Here is a 20,411-nt window from a genome sequence, read left to right as displayed (position 1 = left end):
TAGTTGGTCCAGCTTCCAGTACTATAATTGACTCAAATGTTACATACTTATTAGACCTCGTGGTTAGACTCAGCTCAAGTATAGTTGGTCTAGCTTTCAGTACTATGACTGACTCGACTCGAAAAAGGTTACATACTTTTAGACCTCGTGATTGGACTCTAAAAAGATGAGTAAAGTTTATGAAATAGCCCATTGAATGGTCTCACCAACCTTTCTTATTTTGAAAGTAAAATTGAGTATTGAGTTGAATGGTTGTCACATGAACCAACCAAAAACTATAACAAAAAGCTAATCATTTATTGATGAACAAGTTTGAACATGAAGTCTTAATTGCCTGCCAAATATAATCTCTCAATTTTTAATTATTATCCATTCCTTATTTTTAAAGAAAAAAAAATACAAATTTTATTTTCCAAAACCTATATTTATTTCAAACACTTATGTAGGGGTAAGTATTTCAGCTCACCCCCTCGAGGCCCAGCTCATCCAATCGATGAGGGACCCCTATCAAATCCATCTCCTTTAGGGTCAGCGTCCTTACTGACACACCGTCTCGTGTCTACCCCCCATTCGAAGAAGAGCGAGAAGTCAAATCCACCTCTTTTGGGGCTAGCCTCCTTACTAACACACTGTCTCGTGTCTACTCCCTTTGGGGAAGAGCGAGAAGACTGACACATCACCAAATCCACCCCTTTTGGGCCCTGACACACCGCCTCGTGTCTACCCCACTTCGGGGAAGAGCGAGAAGACTGGCACACCACCAAATCCACTCCTTTTGGAGCCCGCGTTCTTACTAACACACCGCCTCATGTCTACCCCCTTAGGGGAAGAGCGATAAGACTGGCACATCGTCCGGTGTCTGGCTCTGATAACATTTGTAATGAACCAAGTTCTCCAGTAGCAGATGTTTATAAACTTAAAATTTTACGGAAGCCCAAACCAAAGCCAAAGCAATGTTTATAAACTTAAAATTTTTAAAAAAATATTTTTGTTTTTGTTAAAACAAATATAAATTTAAAAACAAAACTAAAAAAATGAAATTATTATAAAAAAAATTAAGATAATAACTGATTTTTTTTTTTATTATTATTATTTTTTGTTTATGCAAGAAAAGCATAAATGCATGTTATTATTGAATATCAAATACAAATAAACCCATAACATATCAACATTTCATTAATTAAACAACACTCAATAGTAGCTTAATAATCACTAGCCTATGATGAAGTTCTCCATTGTAGCTCGATCTGGACCCGACCGTTCTTCGAGTCTATCAAATGATACTTAGCGTTAATCCTTTTGTTCGACACGACATCGGATAGGTTTATGTCCACGTACCCCAAACTTTCCTGATCATAACAACTTTCAAATTTCAGTATATAATCAATAATCGAGAAAAAACGTGCGCGTGTATGTGTGCATGCGTGCCTGTGTGTATACCTTCGGGTGAAGCAGGCCTATCCTCGAAGACGCACTCAGTACTTCGACATGGATCCGATCGTTCACCGGTGGCTCCTCGAGCATGAACTGAAACTCCTCGTCCCATCTCGGATCTCGATTCTTCTTAACATGCTGCATTCGTGCCAAATCGAGTCGAACCATCATTGCAAGAACTCATTTTTGTACATTATATAGTATCGATCGTTTCGATATTGACAAGCGGGCAACGTTACCTTAGTTCGTTTCTCTTCTCCTCGGAAAAGTAACCGAACATAGGGGTTCGTATGATGCTTCCCTTCGACATCTTCAGCTTGATGGATCATAACGACCAGCAAACCACCGCCTTCCGGCGTTCCATCAGGAGCCTTTTGTACTGCATTCTCGTCCTCGACATCTTTTGGAGCTTCGTCGTCTTTAAAAGGTTTGTACAACAATTCCACGACAAGCTGCCCTCTCGACTTCTCGTTTTGTGTATCGTTAGGATCCATATTTTTCAATACCTCGAGAGTAAACTCCTTCGACTCGTCGGGTGTAAGTTCTTTCAATGGAACAACGTTCATCCCCATCTTATCATGCTTGCCAACCTAAGACGAAACATAAAACACGTCACGAACACGAAAAAATCACATAAGTTCTCTAAGCTACAAAACATCTCTAACGACTATCGACTATCGACTATTTAGCTAAAGTACCTTCTCCCAATCATAAAGAACGAGTTCTAAAGCTTGTGACTCGGGATCTTTCACAACGAACGTAAACTCCTCGTTCCATACCGGGTTCAAATTACTCGGTTTCACGGTCGTTTTCTTAGAAGGAAGCTTGTCTTCAGTGAGCTTCAGTTTTAAATAAGGATCAGATGCCCCAAATAGATCTTTCTTTTTAAGCTTAAATGCCTTTAAAACCTTCACATGAAGGATGCCAACAGGTTTCTTCATGGCTCTAACAAAGATTAAACGAATCACGACACGATATCCTTCGACATAATCATAATACGAAACGACGACACCAACAGAACTTACTTCACGGGATCCATTATCGGCACCTCGAGGGTCTTCGGCCATAGATACATATTCGCGACTTGGTCTTTTATAGTTTCCTACCATAAACGGAAAGCGTTTTCATTTATTCGAATCAGATAAGTTGTTTCGAACGCCAAGACACGGAATATTGTGTACCTGAACAAACCTATACAGCCCCGGGATGGCCATCGTGTCTGCACCGAACAATTTCAGTCCAAAATCGACATGGGGCTGCATAATCAGTCGACATAATAAACGAGAAATAAGTTGACGATCCACGATTGAGACGAGACGTGAATATGAACTAGTTACCGCACCTTCTCCATGAGAGACACAAATATTTTCGCGAAGCAAGGAAATGTCGGGACCAATGGCTTCAAGGTTATACGTGGAACGACAAATACTTGCAAATCAATCACCTGAACGTTGAGACCGTGTTAGATATATATAGATATCACCGAGGTCATCGAAGTTAAGTTAAAAAGCACGACCTGAACTGTTGCTTTCAATCCGAACGCTTTCACCGAAACAGTAATGTTCGGATTACCTGCCCACTTCATACATGGTTCCATGATCAGCTCTTTATCGTCGGTCGTATAAACTTTCATTCCTGATTCGTAAATTCATCATAGAGCGTGAGCCATCGATTAGTCCCCAAAAACAATATACTTTGATCAACATGAGTATCATCGAAGTCATAGCCCGGTGCTATGTCGAGTACACTCAAAGAGGGAGCGGGAGACGAGCTTACCTTGAAACGTGGGCGGTAGAGAGCCCAACGTAAGCGTGTCGAATTCAACGGCGTCGATTTTGTACTTTGGAATTTGTTCCGCAATGATAGGCTTTGCTATGTTCTTCACTGTCTTGCATATAGCCTTGTCTAAGTAAGGCCACATAGTTTCAAGGAATTTGTTGAGCCAGTCAATCTACAAGGAAAGTGTTACTACATATGACAATGAATCGATATGCATTCGTATTCGAACGGGAAACGAAATGGTGACGTACACGATCGTAATCGGGATTTTTCACCCATAGAGGGATTTCTGGCATCAACCGTGACAATGAGCTTGAATCTTGTTCGACCAAAGGGCGAACGATAGGATCCTGAAACGATAACAACCGAGAAATCAATACGTTCTAGTCTATTCCATTAGCTAAATTGAGAGAAGCTGTAACAGCCTAAGTCCACCGCTAACAGATATTGTTTGCTTTGACCCGTTATGTATCATTGTTAGCCACATGGTTTTAAAACACGTCTACTAAGAAGAGGTTTTCATATCCTCGTAAAAAATGTTTCGTTCCCTCTCCAACTGATGTGGGATCTCACAATCCACCCCCTTTCAAGGTCCAACGTCCTCGCTAGCACACCACCTGGTGTGCTCTTATACTATTTATAATGGCCCAAGCTCACTGTTAGCAGGTATTGTTGGGCTTTTCCTTTCGAGTTTTCCCTCAAAATTTTTAAAACGCGTCTACTAGGGAGAGGTTTCCACACCCTTAAAAAGAATGCTTCATTTTCCTCTCCAACCAACGTGGGATCTCACAATCCACTCCTTTTCGAGACCCAACGTCCTCGCTCACACTCAATTCCCCTCTCCAATCGATGTGGGATCTCACAATCCATCCCCTTTCGAGGCCCAACGTCCTCGCTGGCACACCGCCTAGTGTCCTCTAATACCATCTGTAACAGCCCAAACCTACTGTTAGCAGATATTGTCCTCTTTAGACTTCCCCTAGAGGTATTTAAAACACATCAACTAGGGAGAGGTTTCCACAGCCTTATCAAGAATGTTTCGTTCCCCTCTCCAACCAAGGTGAGATCTCACAATCCACCCCTTCACAGCCCAGCGTCCTCGCTGACACACCGCTCAATGTCTGACTCTAATACCATTTGTAACAACTCAAGCCCACCACTAGCAGATATTGTCCTCTTTGGGCTTTTCCTCTCGAACTTCCCCTTCCTACTAGGGAGAGGTTTCCACACCCTTATAAAAAATGCTTCGTTTTCCTCTCCAACCAACGTGGGATCTCACAATCTCCCCCTTTTCGATGCCCAACGTCCTCACTCCCACTCATTCCCCTCTCCAATCGATGTAGGATCTCACAATCCACCCCCTTTCGAGGCCCAACGTCTTCGTTAGCACACTGTCTGGTATCCTCTAATACCATCTGTAACAGCCCAAGTCTACTATTAGTAGATATTGTTCTCTTTGGGCTTCCTCTACCGCTAGGGAGAGGTTTCCACACCCTTATAAAGAATGTTTCATTCCCCTCTCCAACCAATGTAAGATCTCACAATCCACCCCTTCACAGCCCAACATCCTCGTTGACACACAGCTCGACACCTTACTCTAATACCACTTGTAACAACTCAACCCCACCACTCGATATCTTCCCTCTCGAGCTTCTCCAACCAATATAAAGAATGCATCGTTCTCCTCCCCAACCGACGTGGGATCTCCCAATTGACGCCTATCCTATCCAAACCTCACAAAACTCATCAAATCACCAACAGGAAAACCCCCCACAACCAATGCAATCATACCAAGATTTCAACACAAAAGAACACAAGATCACCCACAAACAAAAACAACAAAAAGTGCAAAAAGAATCAAACCTTGACATCGGACGGCTGAAAATAGATGAACATATAATATCCAGCCACAAGCCCAATCGAAGTTCCCAAGCCAAATCCAAAGAAACCCATTACACTACTAAGCAACCCCATCTGGAATCAAACAGGAAGAAGAGATCAAAACAGAGCAAAATAAACAACCCCTTTAAAGAGTATCTCCATTACAGAGAGAGGCGATTAATTGATTTCCCAAAAGAGGAATCGCCGATCCGTTGAAGTTATGATTAGAAGAGGGAAATGGAGGAAAGGATAAGATCGGAGAGGAAATGGAAGAATCGGAAGAGTAATAAAGGAGCATTTATTCGACTACAACCAGAGGCAGGCGGCATAGTGATGGAAGGAAACGGGGCTTGAGACGCGGAAGAAGCGCGTGGGTGTGTCGGTAATTCGGTCAATGGGGAGTGAAGAGATGTAACGGCTCAATCCGATTTGTTTCTGTTACCGCTCGTTTCAGTGTTAATGGCATTTATGTTTTTTTTTTTTTTTTTTTTTTTTTTTTTATTTGGGAAAGAAAGTAAATGTTCCAATTTAGTAACTTTTCCATTCTGACTCACAAACAAAGTAAAAATCCATTCTTTATCTGTCTTTTTTTTGTCTCAAATATGAACCCATTTGAATTTCTTTTTCTTTATTTATAATAAAATAAAAGTTTCTTCTCGATCAACTCGAAATTTTGGTTTGATTAGGTTGGTGACTTTAGCAACTTGAATAGGGAGTTGAGTTGTCGGTCAGTTTTTTTAATTATTTGAAAAATTATACTGTATGTTAATAATTAAAATATTGTAAAACTCAAATATAAAAAAATTTACCAATCAATGCACATCACTAACATTGGTTAAAAAAAAAGTCAAATATTCTTAATTTTTGTAATAATTTTTAAACTAGAGTATAGTACAATGGATTAGATTGTAACCTTATTTTACTGTTGATTGGGTTGACCCAAAGAAAAAATGTCATCCTAGGAATAATTTTCTAGTTGGGTTGTTCGATTGTTTTTTTTTAATTATTTAAAAAATTATTGTATAATACATATTACGTTAATAACTAAACTCCTGTAAACTCAAATATAAAAATTTCATGAGTTACAATACATCACTAACATCAGTTAAAAAGTCAAATATTCTTAATTTTGGTGACCTTATTTTACTGCTGGTTGGGGGTTGACTCAAAGAAAAAATGTCAACCTAGGAATAATTTTCTAGTTAGGTTGTCTCATTGTTTTTTTTTTTAATTATTTAAAAAATTATTGTATAATACATATTAGGTTAATAACTAAACTCTTGTAAACTCAAATATAAAAATTTTACGAGTCACAATACATCACTAACATCAGTTAAAAAGTCAAATATTTTTAATTTTTGTAATAATGTTCAAAATAGAGTAGAGTACAATAGATTGGATTATATCCTTATTTTCGAGTTTGTTGAGTTGATCCAAAAAAAAATGTCATTCTATGAATAATTTTCGGTTGTCTAATTGTTTTTTTTTTAATTATTTAAAAAATTATGGTTATGTACGGTACATGTTACGTTAATAACTAAAATCTTGTAAAACTCAAATATAAAAAATTTACGAATCACAATACATCACTAACATCAGTTAAAATGTCAAATATTATTAATTTTCGTAATAATTTTAAAACATAGACTAGAATTGAGTTTTGTTAGATTGTAACCTTATTTTCGAGTTGGTCGAGTTGACTCAACCAAAAAATGTCATCCCGCGAATCGATCCAATTTTTCGATTTTTTAAAAATAAATAAACAACCCAACCCAACTTTTAGTTCAAGTTGTTTGAGTTATCGAGTCATATGAATATTTTCTGTCCATATTAAACTCTAAAAAAAACCTAATATAATAAATAAATATTCTTAGATATTCTTTTTAATTTTTAATTTTTTTAATTTTTATTTTCGCAAGGACTGTTTCTAATTTTATTCAATAATTACGTTGAAATTGACAATTTCTTGACGTTGATTTTTTAAAATATTATAATTGAAAGAGACAAAGAAAATTATTAATATCTTCATATCATGCTCAAGCTGTCACCATCTTAATATTAAATTAACAAATTTATAAAAAAATTATCGACATTTACGTTAATAACTAAAATTTCATATATTCACAGAACATATCATTAACATTAATTATAAAATATAGAATATTATTAATCTTCGTAAAAAGATTAAAAGTAGGGTAGGGTAAGATTAGATTATAACCTTGTTTTCGACTTAGTTAGGTTGACCCGACCAAAAAATCTTTACCTATAAACTAACCCGAACTTTTGATTTTTTAAAGATTCAATCTAACCTAAACCAAACAAATTATAACCCACCACGGGTTTTATGGTTTACGTTAGGTGCAGGTTGATCGGTTATCGAATTCTATGAATACCTCGCTCAAACACCCGACGAAATTTTATTGATTTTGACAATTATGATATTGTGGTAAATAATTAAAAATAATTTCAGTCTTTATTAATTTTTTTTAAATAAAAAAATATAAACGTAGACGACACGTCGTCTAGTGGGCGTTATAATTTTGTCCGACAGCGAGAATGGACGTGGTCCATAATTTCTTATTACAAATAATCCTAATTTTTCAACCCCATCGTTATTAATGAAAAAGATGCATTATCTTTATTTATTTATTTATTTTTAAATTAGGCTAAATATGTAATTAATTTTGTATTCTTATTTATTTCATTTTAATTTTTTTAGTTTTTATTTGTATACCCGTTGAGTTAAAAAAAAAAAATAAATGAAAATTTATAATTTTTTTAATTTTTTATTACAAAGTTTGGTCCTTAAAAATGTTAAATAACGAATATTAATATATTGTTTGAATTGGACAAATTTTTTAAACTTTCTATCTAATAAATTATTGATTTATATAAATAAAAAAAATTAAATGACTCTTTGGGCTTTAACATAAAGGGTTGGAGTCCGGATCTTTTTTAAGTGAGCGTGTGGCTCTCACGTGTCAAAAAAAAAAATATATATATATATATATAAAGAAAATAGTTGAGGTATTTTTTAAATATGTTAATATCGTTATTGTCAACTTAATCCAGATAAGTATTTTAATTACGGTCACATCATTTTAGATTATCAGTGTAACGACTTAAGCCCATCGCTAGCAAATATTGTCTTCTTTGGGCTTCCATTCAAAGTTTTAAAACGTGTCTGTTAGGAAAATGTTTCAAATATTGTTCTCTTTGGGCTTTCTCTTTCAGGCTTTCCCTCAACGCTTTAAAACGCGTTTGTTAGGGGAAGGTTTCCCGTCCTCATTGGCACTTGTTTCTTTCTCCAATCAATGTGGGACCGCCACCAAATCCATCTCCCTTCGGGGCTAAAGTCCTTACCCTACCCCTTTCGAGGAACAACGAGAAGGTTGTCCCTTATCCCACATTGGTTGGGGAGGAGAACAAAACACCCTTTATGAGGGTGCGGAAACCTCAGTACAATATCAACTAATGGTAAATCTACCTCACAATCACTATACTATTATTTATTTATTTATTTTGAATGAATATCTAATTTAGAAACGGGAAGTCCCGGTAATATTATAATTTTTTTTTTATAAAATAGATATACTTTTTTAAAATATGGACAATTTTTAGATTAATTTTAATTATCTAACCCCAAAAAACAACTAATTTAAAGGAACACGTCAGCAAAAAAGAAAAAGAAAAAAATGAATAAGATGAGATCAACGGTCAGAATTTGTCCAACGGCTATAACTAAAACTGACGGAAACCGACCTAGACGGTGGCTCTCAGTGTAAATCCTGTCGTAAATTAAGAATAAAAAAAAAAAAAAAAAAAAAAAAAAGTAGCCGTTGGCGTTCAACAAGATCTATAAAGAGACGAATCCGAATATAAATCTCCATTAATTCTTCTCTCTAACAAAGAACTCCCAAATTCCTCTGTAAATATGGCTTCCTGAAATTCCTTTTGGATCGATCTATATATATATATATATATATATATATATATATATTTATATTTAGTTTCTATTTTTTAAAAAACAAATTCCATTTTTTTATTAGCTCTGCTATAAATTATAACAGAGAATTTTGGCTTCAATTGGGGATTTTTGATAGAGTTTTGAATCCTTCAGGTTCAGATATTCGCAGCAATGGAGGCGGTTTTGATTCCCCATAATTTCTCTCCGGCCGCCCCGGCTGTCACGTTTTATAGCCATCGCCGTCGCCATCGCCGGCAACCGCCTCGCTTCCCTTTGCCCCGTCGTTCATTTCCCCCTTCGGCGGCGGAAGCCCAGCCGTCGTGCCGCCCAAAGGGTGTGAGATTCAGAGACCAATCTCTTGCCCCAAAGAAATCAAAATCAATTAAACGATGCAGAGAGCTGCCGGTTGAGATGACGGCGGAGGCTTTGATCGTTGATTCCACAAATCGAATGGGGCCGGAGCCGAGCCATGTTCCTAAAGATTTATGTGTCGTTTTAGGATTACGTTTGCCGCCGCCGTCGTCGCCGCCGAGGGAAGGTAGCAGGAGTTTGGGGGTGGCGGCAGAGATTGAATTTTCTGGTTCGGCGTTTAACGTTTCGCCGCCGCCGAGTAGCGTGCCGCTTCCGAATTTCCCTCTGATGCGGAAGCTGAATTGTAATGTAGAGGCCGCTGCCGGAATTGACGCCGGAGCCACCGACAATCTCCGGCGACTTCTACGCCTCCGATGAAGTATAGCATAATTGTTGGTCTAGTTTAGCTAACTTCCCAGCTTTTCTGTTAAAAATCTCTTGCTGCTTGTTTGTATGCCACGTGGGTTTTTATGAAATGGGGTCCACAAACACAGCTTTGAAGAATAAAATCTACCGTTTTTTTTAAAAATAATTTATTATTATTATTATTATTAACAAACATATTTTAAAACTTTGAAAAAAAAAAAAAAAAAAAAGCTGGAAATGGAAAGTCCATTTACTAGCTTATTACAATCGCACTCTTGATGTCAGCAGATTTGCGAGTGTACGACACTCACTTTCCAACGACAAGTGAGCTAAGCCAATTCGTTCTTACGTCGCCTACGGCCAAGCGACGTACGCTCAAGCCTCTGGCCTCGGTTTAAGAATATTTACTAGCTTATTACAATCGCACTCTTTTGATGTCAACAGATTTGCGAGTGTACGACACTCACTTTCCAATGACAAGTGAGATAAGCCAATTCGTTCTTACGTCGCCTACGGCCAAGCAACGTATGCTCAAGCCTCTGGCTTCGGTTTAAGAAAAAAGTTTTAGAAAACGAGAAGAGAGAGACAAATTTTAAATTAGTGGGAGCTTATTTTTAAAATAAGCGTTTTAAAAAATTCATAAATTTACTTAAACAAATTAATTTTCATTGTGATTTTCACATTTTTTTTAATTAAGATTTGAATTATTAATTAAAATAATTATAAAAAGGATTCTTAATAATTCATATAATATTTAAAACATTTAGATTAAAGTAATGCACGTCTATTCTATGACCTCGAGAATGTTGCTGGCCACGTTCCATTAATTTTTCAATAATAATAATAATTTTTAAAATTAATTAAATTCATAATAGATAAATAAATAACCCTATAGGTTCAAAATATTACAAAATTTAGCCCTCTATAATTATTTTTCATTCTACTTAAAAAAAAACTTTTAATATATTTAAATATTCGATGGCAAATAGTATTAGAGTCAGGCATGTCTAGATAGTGTGCGAATGAAGATGTTGTGCCTACAAAAGGGTGAATTGTGAGATCACACATGGGTTGGTGGGGAGGGAAACGAAGCATTCTTCTGTATAAGAGTATGAAAATCTCTCTTTAGTAGACGCGTTTTAAAGCCTTAAAGGGAGCTAAGGAGAGAAAGCTGCCGAGAGAGGAGAATATCTACTGAATGTGGTATTGGGTCGTTAGTAATGATATTAGAGCTAGTCACCTGAACCGACCATGTAGTAGAGCGGAAGTCTATCCCAGAAAATAAAAAAAGATTATTTTATTATTATTATTATTATTATTTTTTTGGTTAAAAGAAAAAAAGGGAGGGGGGTATGTGTGGTAGAAGAGGAGGCGCTATAGGTGGCAGAAGGTGAGCAAGGCCGGCGAGCGCTTCAACCGCGATTCATTTCCTTTCCCCTTTCAAAATAACCCTTCTTCGCTTCTCTCTCTTTCTCTCTTTCTCTCTGTTCCTGCAATTCGGGATCTCTCCACGCTGCATTTTCCATTTCCCCTTTTCAAGAATTCAGATCCTACGTTCTCTTGATTCCAAACTCTTTCATGGAATACTGTTGATTTTCTCACTGTCTCGTTCTTTCTCTTCCGTTCCGTTCCGTTCTGTTCTGTCCTGTTTGGTCTCATGAACAATCGATTCTGAGCAACCAACCCACTGTAGTTTTCGGGTTACAGATCTGGTGCTTCGAGATGAGTGCGTCCAGGTTTATAAAGTGCGTTACGGTGGGCGATGGTGCTGTGGGTAAAACCTGTATGTTGATTTCTTATACGAGTAACACCTTTCCCACGGTGAGTTTGTTTGATTTTTTTTTTTTTTTTTTTTTTTTTTTTTTTTGTTTATGAGATCATTCTCGCTTGCTTGTTGTTTTTTTGGTTTTGATGGATCTTGTGGAAGAACCATGGGATGAAGGAAATAACAATGTAGGATGCTTAAAGAGGGAATGTTCTTGATAATAGTTCCTTTGGCTGAGTTTATTTCATTGCGTTTTCTGATTCTTCATGATATGATTTCAATGGAGCAAAAAGAAGGATTGAATTCCTGTATTTCTTTTGTGAAGATTATTTTTATTTCCTGTTTATTCTTTTTAATGGCATTTTGAAGAGATTGGAAGACGATAGAACATGATTTTGAATATGAAAGTTGTTTGGTGTGTTCTTTCTTACCCGTGGTTGGAACTTATCGGGGATGAATTTGTTCTCGAGATGTGCGCTTTTGGAAATAATGCACCCGTTGAAATCATGCACTAGCAGACAATCTCCATCAATTGGAATTCTCTGACTGTCCTCGAACATAGCAATTTGTTCTTATCTTCTTTTGACCTTAATTTTGAACTTGATTTTCCCCCTTTCTCTCTTTTAGATGCTAAATCATATGGTATCTGGGGTTCTGAGTTCTTAATCGATGGTTTTCTTTACATTTGCGTAGTTTTGAAGTGTATATTATATCAAAACATTGACCAAGAACTCATTGAGCTTCAGAATTTTCATAGTTTTTACTCCATGAATCTTGATCTTTTGTAATATCCCATTAGCACTTTCATTTCTAATTTGCAGGACTACGTGCCCACCGTTTTTGACAATTTCAGTGCCAATGTGGTGGTTGATGGAAACACTGTCAACTTAGGATTATGGGATACTGCTGGTAACAACATGATGAGAGTTCTAGTTTCTCCACCCACCCAATAACCAAGTTCATCAAATTTTTAATGCATGGAAGGGATTTAAATTTATTGTTTTGAACAGGTCAAGAGGATTACAATAGATTAAGACCACTGAGTTATCGAGGTGCTGATGTTTTTATTCTTGCTTTCTCTCTCATAAGCAAGGCCAGCTATGAAAATGTTGCTAAGAAGGTAGCACGTTATGGATGACGTCAATTGTTAGCCTAATTAGCTGGATATGAATTGTTTATGCAAAAATTATGCCTTTGCTGATGAGATCTTTTGCATTTTCCCACAGTGGATTCCTGAGTTGAGACATTATGCACCTGGTGTTCCAATAGTTCTTGTTGGAACTAAACTTGGTAAGGATTATTTATTCATTTTTGAAGTTCAGTATTTATGTGAGATCCCACATCGGTTTGGGAGGAGAACGAAACATTCTTTACAAGGGTGTGGAAACCTCTCCATCGCAGACACGTTTCAAAGAAGACAATATCTGCTAATGGTGGGTTTGGACTGTTACAATTTAATTTAGCGATTGAGCAGAGGGATATATTTGGATACGAAGAACTTGGGCGTGGGCTGTTACACATCCATCATTGGTAGCTTTTTTTTGCACCGAGTGGAATGTGTGCACCCATACACAAGTTCTTTGTACATCTGCCAAAGGTTTCGATTATTTTTGTGTTGTCCATAAGTTTTTTTTAGCATAACTTAGTGATTAAGATATTTCTACTTCTCTCAAGAAAGAGAAGTCGTAGGTTTAAATCTCTTGGCTCTACTTCTGATGCGATATTTTGATAGAAGAAAATGGGAATAACGGTCTATGATTTTGTTCTTCTCGCGTGAGGATATTTTTCGCAATTTTGAAAACAAGAACAATTCTCACTGTAGTTTCGTTCTCAGATCTTCGGGATGACAAGCAATTCTTTGTAGACCACCCGGGTGCGGTGCCAATTTCTACTGTTCAGGTAAATAACTTGATATCTACCATTAGAAATCTTATTCTTTTCTTGCTTTTTAGAACCCCTTTTGACTGTTGCAATCTTACTTGGTTTAACTCTATTGGTGACCTTTTTTTTTTTCGTATGTGGGACATAGACTATTTTGGGAAAGTAGCTTGATTGGTTCGGTGGTGTATCGATAATTTTTCTGTTATTGAATGTAGGGAGAGGAGTTGACAAAAACAATTGGAGCCCCGGCATACATCGAATGTAGTTCAAAAACTCAGCAGGCATGACATTCATTCTGTGTTATTCGTCTGTGAGCATATTTTGTGAAGGAGTTGGTTTGATGGTTTGTTGGTTTGTTTGTTGCAGAATGTGAAAGCAGTGTTTGATGCAGCCATTAAAGTGGTGCTCCAGCCGCCCAAGTCAAAGAAGAAGAAGAAGAAGTCACAGAGTGTCTGTTCCATCTTATGATCGAAGAAGAAGAAGAACTGAACGAACCGACGACACTTCATAATGTACTCGCCTTTTTCTCAGCATATCTTTAATCCATGTCATTCCAAGGAAGCAGCGGGCGCGAATGATGGATCGTATCGTACGTATCGTATACGGCCCCAGGCTGACATTCCAAGATGCAAATACAACATATTTTGCAATCTGTTTGTTAGTAATGACCAACATTGCTAACCCCAATTTGTCTGTTTGAATTGTTCATGTATTCATGAGATACCTAAAAGAACTGCTCCCTGGGCATGAACATGCTTTGGTACTTAGTAACATATATTCTCTAATTCCATTCACATCCTCATATTTATGACTTCCTCTATACTCAATGTCTTGAGCTTGCATTTTACTACTCACCTCTCGAAACGAACACTAAATCAATCAATCATGCGTTAGTTCGCTCGCGTATCATACTTGGTCGTGTTCTGTAATTTACCAACATATTCCCTAAATCTCTATCATTTCAAAGAGATCATAAATCCAAGTGATTATTAATGTTTGGGAGACAAATCTTTTAAATCTCGTTCATTTAGTTTTTCCTGGGAGAATCACAATTCACAGGCAGAATGCATCGGAGGAGCCCAAAGAGAGAACAAAATTGACTGTCAATTATATTGATTCTAAAACAATTATAACGCCCAGGAAAAAGATTGTTCCTACAGGCGTACTGTACATATTTCACTCTACTAAAGAATTCAATATCAAAATGGAATCGTGTAAGGCAACATATAAACGTCAGCTTCAGGTACAAACTGTCCTCTCGGCCACAGACTGGAACTTCTACAGATGGGAGCATGACTGAAAGCTTGGTTGGTCTTTGTTCTTTCATCCTGCTTTTTCGGTCCGAAGAGCCATTCTTCATTGTCGGTTTGCTGCCCCAACTGAAGCGTTGGCGGTACCCATTTGTCAAACAAGTCCTCATAAGCAGAGTCAGAAGGCTTTCTCTTGCGATGAGTACCAATGTCAACAGCATGTAAAGGAAGGTCTTTGATATTAGGTTTCGAAATCGGATCCTTGACAGCGACTGGTGTGTCGGGCATTGTGAGGGAAGTTTTTTGCACAATGAGCCCACGACCGCTGTTCTCATCTCTCTTTTGATCAAGAGAAGTGAGGGAAGTTTTTTGCACTGGGGGCACACGCCGGCAGCTCTCATCTCTCTTTTGATCAAGAGAAGTGAGGGAAGTTTTTTGCACAATGGGCACACGGCTGCTGTTCTCATCTCTCGTTTGATGAAGAGGATTACAACGACGACCAGTTGTAGAACAAGTCTGTTCACTGCCAGCTGAGGAATCCTCTTGTTGGCTAAGTGAGGAAGCCAGTTTGATTCGGATGACTTTTCCTGTTTGTGATCAATTATTTACATATTAGCGATCACTCAAATGCCCAAGTGAACAAATTTCACAAAAGAGCATATAAAGAGAACCCACCAGGCTTACAGTCTTCATTAGGCTGTATCGATGCACCCCTTTTTCTCTTGTGATTGGACTGAGTTCCATCAGACAAGTAGCCAGGACTTTGAGGCCATACTGGTTGCCCATGCTCTTCAGTGAGACCACTCTTTTCCAATTGTTCTGCTTCAACTTTTGTTCCCTTCAGAAGGTCCTTGACTTCCTTCTGTTTCTGATCATTCGAGTAGCGGCGGCTGCTGCGAGAAGATTTATCTCTATGCTCTTTGCTTTTGTGTTTCTTGTCCTTACTCTTCTCTTTCTTGTGCTTACTTTTCTCTTTCTTTCTTTCAGTCCCTTTTTCTCGTCTTTCAGATAGGAGCTATAACGCACCAGAATAACCATTTAAAAAAATGCAGACCACGCAAGCACCAAACAAATCAACCATGTCTTAACTAACAAATGAAGGGCAACCCTTCAAAATGGTAGCCATTCCCTATTGTAAAGAAGCATGTTCATTTGGACTCGGATAATCATACATTCTAACTAGTAAACTCGAATATTCACATCATGTAACCATACGCCTAAGTTTATAAGGAGGAAAACAAGTCCCGAGTAAAGTTCATACAAAGGCGTTCAAATTAATCAAACTACAGGAAGAAACTCTCTCTCTTTCACTAAGAATTTGTTGAAATCATCAACTTCAAAAACCAGATAATGATTTGAAAAAAGATTTAAAAAATCATGACGTTCCCTTGAATAATAAATGATCTATTAAACATTTATTCGCTACAAATGTACACTTGGTGTTCTGATAGTGAAAACGGAACCATACATACAAGATCCAACAACGCTTTGCAAGACATGCAACTTACAAACTCCCAACTCACTATCCATCCACTTAAACTCTCAAAGATCTCTTGTTCCTTGAAGAGATATCACTCGTCAATTACTTGAAAAACACAGACGAACAAAACTGAAACTATAATCTACACCTGTACAAAACTTGTAACTCTCTTCACTCTAAACAAGAAAACCCATATCGATTCCTCCCCCATCGCCGTAAAAACTAGGGAAAAAAAAGTCGTTACTGATTACAAATTACCCCCATCCAAAAAGTTACAATTCCAAGTAGATCTCGCAATCAATTGGAACCAGAACACAATTGAATCCAGCACACATTATTGAAAGCCAACCAAATAGCTCAAACAAACCTTAATCGGTTCGATCAAGGCCGCCTCGGTCCTAGCCACCTTCCTCGCGTAACCAGGAGGTGGGTAAGGAAAGCAACGAGACATCTGGGTCTATTATGGGAAGGATTCGGCGAAGACTTGAAAGTAAGAAGAGAGAAGCAGTTGGGATTTGAGAAAACACAAGGAAGAAACGATTACGATGGAAAACCCTAGCGGAGATCGAAGACGACTTCTTTCGATGAGCGAAGCGGCAAATTGGAAACCCTAAAATGCCGAAACAATTCATCACAGTCTGGCAGGCGCCTATTTATAGACTCCATCAGCCAACTTTCCACTGTGAAATACCAATTTTGTCCCTTCGTTTTTCTTACGAAAATTTGTAGCCTTTTAATAATTTCTTAATTTTTAAAAATTTGTTTTTTTCCATAATTATTTATTTATTATATATAGAATTAAAATTATATCAAATAATTTGAAATTAAATAATAATTAAACGGAAAAAATATAAGAAACTAATATTTACAAACATAATTTTTAAAAATCAAATAGTATTTATATTCAGAAATATATATATACAGAAAGGGCTTTTTGGGAAATACTTTACCATGGTAGGGGGTGTTTGACGCGTTACCACACAACGAAGGAAAGTTAAGAGGGGGGTTGTGATCTACTGCTTCCCGGACTACCGTAATCCTCTGCACTCTCCTTACATCGACGGCTGAAATCGTACCAATTTCTCTTCCCCCAAACCCTTGTAAAACCTTGCAAAAGAGTTCAACTTCCAGAGAAATCTCGGTCGCCATGAGGAGGATTAATGGAGTTCGCGTACTCAGCCGGATTGTAAGCGGTGAGGCCAACACCGCCACTGTCACCGCTGATCGGCGGCTACTCCATCCATCGGCGGTTCACAGATCTGATATTCGGTGTTTCTCGCAAGGGAAGAATCCATTTGGCTTGTATTGTCCGTCTTTTGCTCGGAATGTTGCAGGGAATGGTCGGTGCTTCTCTGTGGCCTCTTCATCTTCGGTTCATGATGTGGTTAATGACCTACCTCGTTTGTCGTTCGCACCCAAGGACGTGGTTCTCTATCAATACGAGGCTTGCCCGTTCTGCAACAAAGTTAAAGGTAATTAGCATAATCTCTTAGAGGAATTCTCAGAATAAGAATTTTTTGTCAACTTGATCTTGATAAGGAAAATAGAGAACGTGGATTAAGGACTGGACAATAGATCATATATTACTGTTACCTATGAGCTGAAGCTAGAATTCTTGTCCTGAAGTTGCAATTCTATGCCATTTTTCCTTTCTAGGTCCTTAAAATTTCTGTTGATTTTCCTTTTCCTCCAGCATTCTTGGATTACTACAATGTTCCTTATAAAGTTGTGGAGGTGAATCCCATATTCAAAAAGGAGATCAAGTGGTCTGAATACAAGAAGGTTCCAATTCTGATGGTTGATGGTGTTCAAATGGTGGATTCTACAGGTTCAGTCAAATCTGTAATTACTTGGAAAATGGAGAATACATACATATATACATACATACATATATATCTATACATACATATATATATATATATATTTATATATGTTTTCAATTAGAGTAGTTGTTGATGATCGGGCCTGTCTTGCTTGTTCTTGTACAGATATAATTGATAAGTTGTACAAAAGAATTCATCCAGAGAATTCTACCTCGGACTCAGAGGAGGAGAGGAAGTGGCTTGGGTATACTTTTTTTTTTTTTTTTTTTTTTTTTACATCTCGAGGCTCTATACTTGCTTACAAGCAGCTATTATATGGACCCAATTGAGACTTTAAGGGAAACCAGCGTCTTCATTGACAAAGAATTTGACTGACTAATTTGTCTTTCGACATTTTTGTGTATCATATGTAACTGATTGATGAGCATATATTATGTAGATGGGTGGACAATCACCTGGTGCACGTTTTATCCCCGAACATTTACAGAAATTACAAGGAGGCTCTCGAGTCTTTCAACTACATAACTACACATGGTATGATAGTAAATCAATTTATGAGCCGTTCTTCTTTTTTCCCTTAGTTCTTTGAATTATATATGAGCTGGAGACGGTTTCTAGGGCCCTGTTTGATAACAATTTGATTTTTGGTTTTGAAACGTTAAGCTGCTAAACGGTATTATCTCTTGCAGGTTTATTTCTTTTTTACTTTTTTTAAATGTTTTCAAAATCCAAGCCAAGGTTTGAATATTCACTTTATAATTTGGATTACCTTATTCCAATTATTATATTCATAAGAAAACATCCTCAACATGATTTTTTGTTGTTCATGTTGTGGAAGCAATCGCATATATTCATGAGCTCCTGACTTGTCTGTATAACTTTAATATGGTGCAGGAAATTTTAGTTTCACTCAAAGGATAATAGCCAAGTATGGCGGGGCTACAGCCATGTATTTTGTTTCCAAGAAATTGAAAGAGAAACATAACATCACTGATGAACGAAAGGCCTTATATGGAGCTGCAGAAACATGGGTGGAAGCACTGAAAGACCGTCAGTTTCTTGGTATGCTTAACTTCATTCACGATTCTGTTCGGTTATTTAGGTTTAAGCTAACGGTATTTGAGAAAAACAGTTCAATTTTACGACGAATTTGTCTCTCGATAGGTGGACCAAATCCTAATTTAGCTGATCTTGCCGTCTTCGGTGTCTTGAGACCAATCCGACACCTTCAATCTGGAATAGATATGGTAGAGAATACAAGAGTTGGCGAATGGTATTCTAGAATGGAGGATGCTGTGGGAGAGTCTGCAAGGATCGTCTCTTGAAGTTGGTACAATTTATAGTTTTTGTTTCTGTATTACTCAATATCCTGCCAGTTTATTGATAAATATCTGAACTTTTTTTAACATCAGATCCTAAAAGATTGTCTGTGAGAATAATCTGCTAGATCCATGTAGCGAATTGCAAATTTCTCATCCTTTTAGATGATTGCTTCTATATTTGTATTTAATGTGGTGATTCCTGGTTCTACTTAACTGTATTGTGAACAACCTAAATGCTATCGAAGTGTTGACAGAACATAGGTACATTATAAAAGGATTTACTTTTTATTTTTATGAGAAACATGGATTCCGGCATTTCATTCATAGGATGAAATTACAAAAGAAGGCAAACTATTTGCTGAAGGAAGTACAAAAAGATTACTTCCAATGGACAATAAGAGATGTGAGGTTGAGGTTGTAGGAGTTAGAGAGAGGGGAAAATTTGGATCGAGAGTGTAACAACCCAAGCCCACCGCTAGCAGATATTGTTCTCTTTGGGGGGTTTTGGGGTTTTCCTTCCGAGTTTTCCCTCAAAGTCTTTTAAAATGCATTAGAGGTCTCTTATAAAAAATGCTTCGTTCTCCTCCCCAATCGAGGTGGGATCTCACAACGAGAGACATAATATAATATATATTGAATGATTACAAAAACCATGAAAATGGCGGATTTGTCTTCAAATATACAATTCCATAAGACAATTCCGACCATATAAGCCAAAGAAAGGCTTTGATAAAACAATTCCGTAAAGACTTCCTTTTCCTTGTTTAAAGGGTGACCAATGAGGACTACTTCCAAGTAGTGTGATCATGTCTTCTGGCTGTGCTAGGTGCGGTTATGAGAATAGACTTCCAAAATGATTGGGAAATGGGTAAGTAATGATGAGATGGAGGAAGGATTTGTAGTTCTTTGTAGATAGGGCACATTAATTGTGACGGCCGAAGCCCACTGCTAGTAGATATTGTCCTCTTTGCGCTTTCCCTTTCGGGCTTCTCCTCAAGGTTTTTAAAATGGTATCAGAGCTAGACACCGGACGATGTGCTAGTGAGGAGGTTGAGTTCCGAAGAGGGTGGACAAGAGGCGGTGTGCCAGAAAGGACACAGGACCCCGAAGGG

At 37.5% G+C, this 20,411-nt stretch overlaps 5 protein-coding genes across 6 annotated transcripts; 3 read left to right on the top strand and 2 right to left on the bottom strand.

Annotated features, from left to right (window-relative positions):
- Positions 1 to 1,099: 1,099 nt before the first annotated feature.
- LOC111454714 (synaptotagmin-2-like) lies at positions 1,100 to 5,503 on the bottom strand. Its single transcript, XM_023096229.1, has 11 exons — positions 5,077 to 5,503; positions 3,465 to 3,563; positions 3,211 to 3,385; positions 2,951 to 3,069; positions 2,777 to 2,878; positions 2,616 to 2,690; positions 2,460 to 2,536; positions 2,133 to 2,379; positions 1,674 to 2,024; positions 1,441 to 1,572; positions 1,100 to 1,349 (listed from the first exon to the last, which is right to left on the bottom strand). The coding sequence occupies exons 1-11, from the start codon at positions 5,185 to 5,187 to the stop codon at positions 1,218 to 1,220; spliced, it is 1,620 nt and encodes a 539-aa protein (XP_022951997.1). The 5' UTR covers positions 5,188 to 5,503; the 3' UTR covers positions 1,100 to 1,217.
- A 3,505-nt stretch (positions 5,504 to 9,008) lies between these two features.
- Positions 9,009 to 9,925, top strand: LOC111454434. The gene is made up of 2 exons (XM_023095918.1): positions 9,009 to 9,022; positions 9,215 to 9,925. The coding sequence occupies exon 2, from the start codon at positions 9,233 to 9,235 to the stop codon at positions 9,788 to 9,790; it is 558 nt and encodes a 185-aa protein (XP_022951686.1). The 5' UTR covers positions 9,009 to 9,022; positions 9,215 to 9,232; the 3' UTR covers positions 9,791 to 9,925.
- A 1,205-nt stretch (positions 9,926 to 11,130) lies between these two features.
- LOC111454197 (rac-like GTP-binding protein 5) lies at positions 11,131 to 14,239 on the top strand. The gene is made up of 7 exons (XM_023095566.1): positions 11,131 to 11,599; positions 12,365 to 12,452; positions 12,554 to 12,663; positions 12,770 to 12,833; positions 13,378 to 13,442; positions 13,640 to 13,705; positions 13,791 to 14,239. The coding sequence occupies exons 1-7, from the start codon at positions 11,501 to 11,503 to the stop codon at positions 13,890 to 13,892; spliced, it is 594 nt and encodes a 197-aa protein (XP_022951334.1). The 5' UTR covers positions 11,131 to 11,500; the 3' UTR covers positions 13,893 to 14,239.
- A 271-nt stretch (positions 14,240 to 14,510) lies between these two features.
- Positions 14,511 to 16,775, bottom strand: LOC111454195. Of its 2 annotated transcripts, XM_023095564.1 has the most exons (4): positions 16,522 to 16,775; positions 15,350 to 15,689; positions 15,076 to 15,261; positions 14,511 to 15,009 (listed from the first exon to the last, which is right to left on the bottom strand). In XM_023095564.1, exons 1-4 carry the CDS (start codon positions 16,603 to 16,605, stop codon positions 14,624 to 14,626), a joined length of 996 nt encoding a protein of 331 aa, XP_022951332.1. In that variant the 5' UTR covers positions 16,606 to 16,775; the 3' UTR covers positions 14,511 to 14,623. The 2 variants fall into 2 exon arrangements, with proteins under 2 accessions (XP_022951332.1, XP_022951331.1); XM_023095563.1 differs by having other exon boundaries at positions 14,511 to 15,261.
- Positions 16,776 to 17,237: 462 nt separating this feature from the next.
- LOC111454196 (prostaglandin E synthase 2-like) lies at positions 17,238 to 19,512 on the top strand. Its single transcript, XM_023095565.1, has 6 exons — positions 17,238 to 17,626; positions 17,848 to 17,982; positions 18,143 to 18,221; positions 18,417 to 18,511; positions 18,872 to 19,039; positions 19,142 to 19,512. Exons 1-6 carry the CDS (start codon positions 17,302 to 17,304, stop codon positions 19,300 to 19,302), a joined length of 963 nt encoding a protein of 320 aa, XP_022951333.1. The 5' UTR covers positions 17,238 to 17,301; the 3' UTR covers positions 19,303 to 19,512.
- Positions 19,513 to 20,411: the final 899 nt, after the last annotated feature.

Source organism: Cucurbita moschata, unplaced genomic scaffold, assembly GCF_002738365.1.
Source record: "Cucurbita moschata cultivar Rifu unplaced genomic scaffold, Cmos_1.0 Cmo_Scf00016, whole genome shotgun sequence".
Taxonomy (NCBI): Eukaryota; Viridiplantae; Streptophyta; class Magnoliopsida; order Cucurbitales; family Cucurbitaceae; genus Cucurbita; species Cucurbita moschata.
The sequence above is the reverse complement of the archived record's forward strand: the minus strand, read 5'-3'. Positions and strand labels throughout refer to the sequence as shown.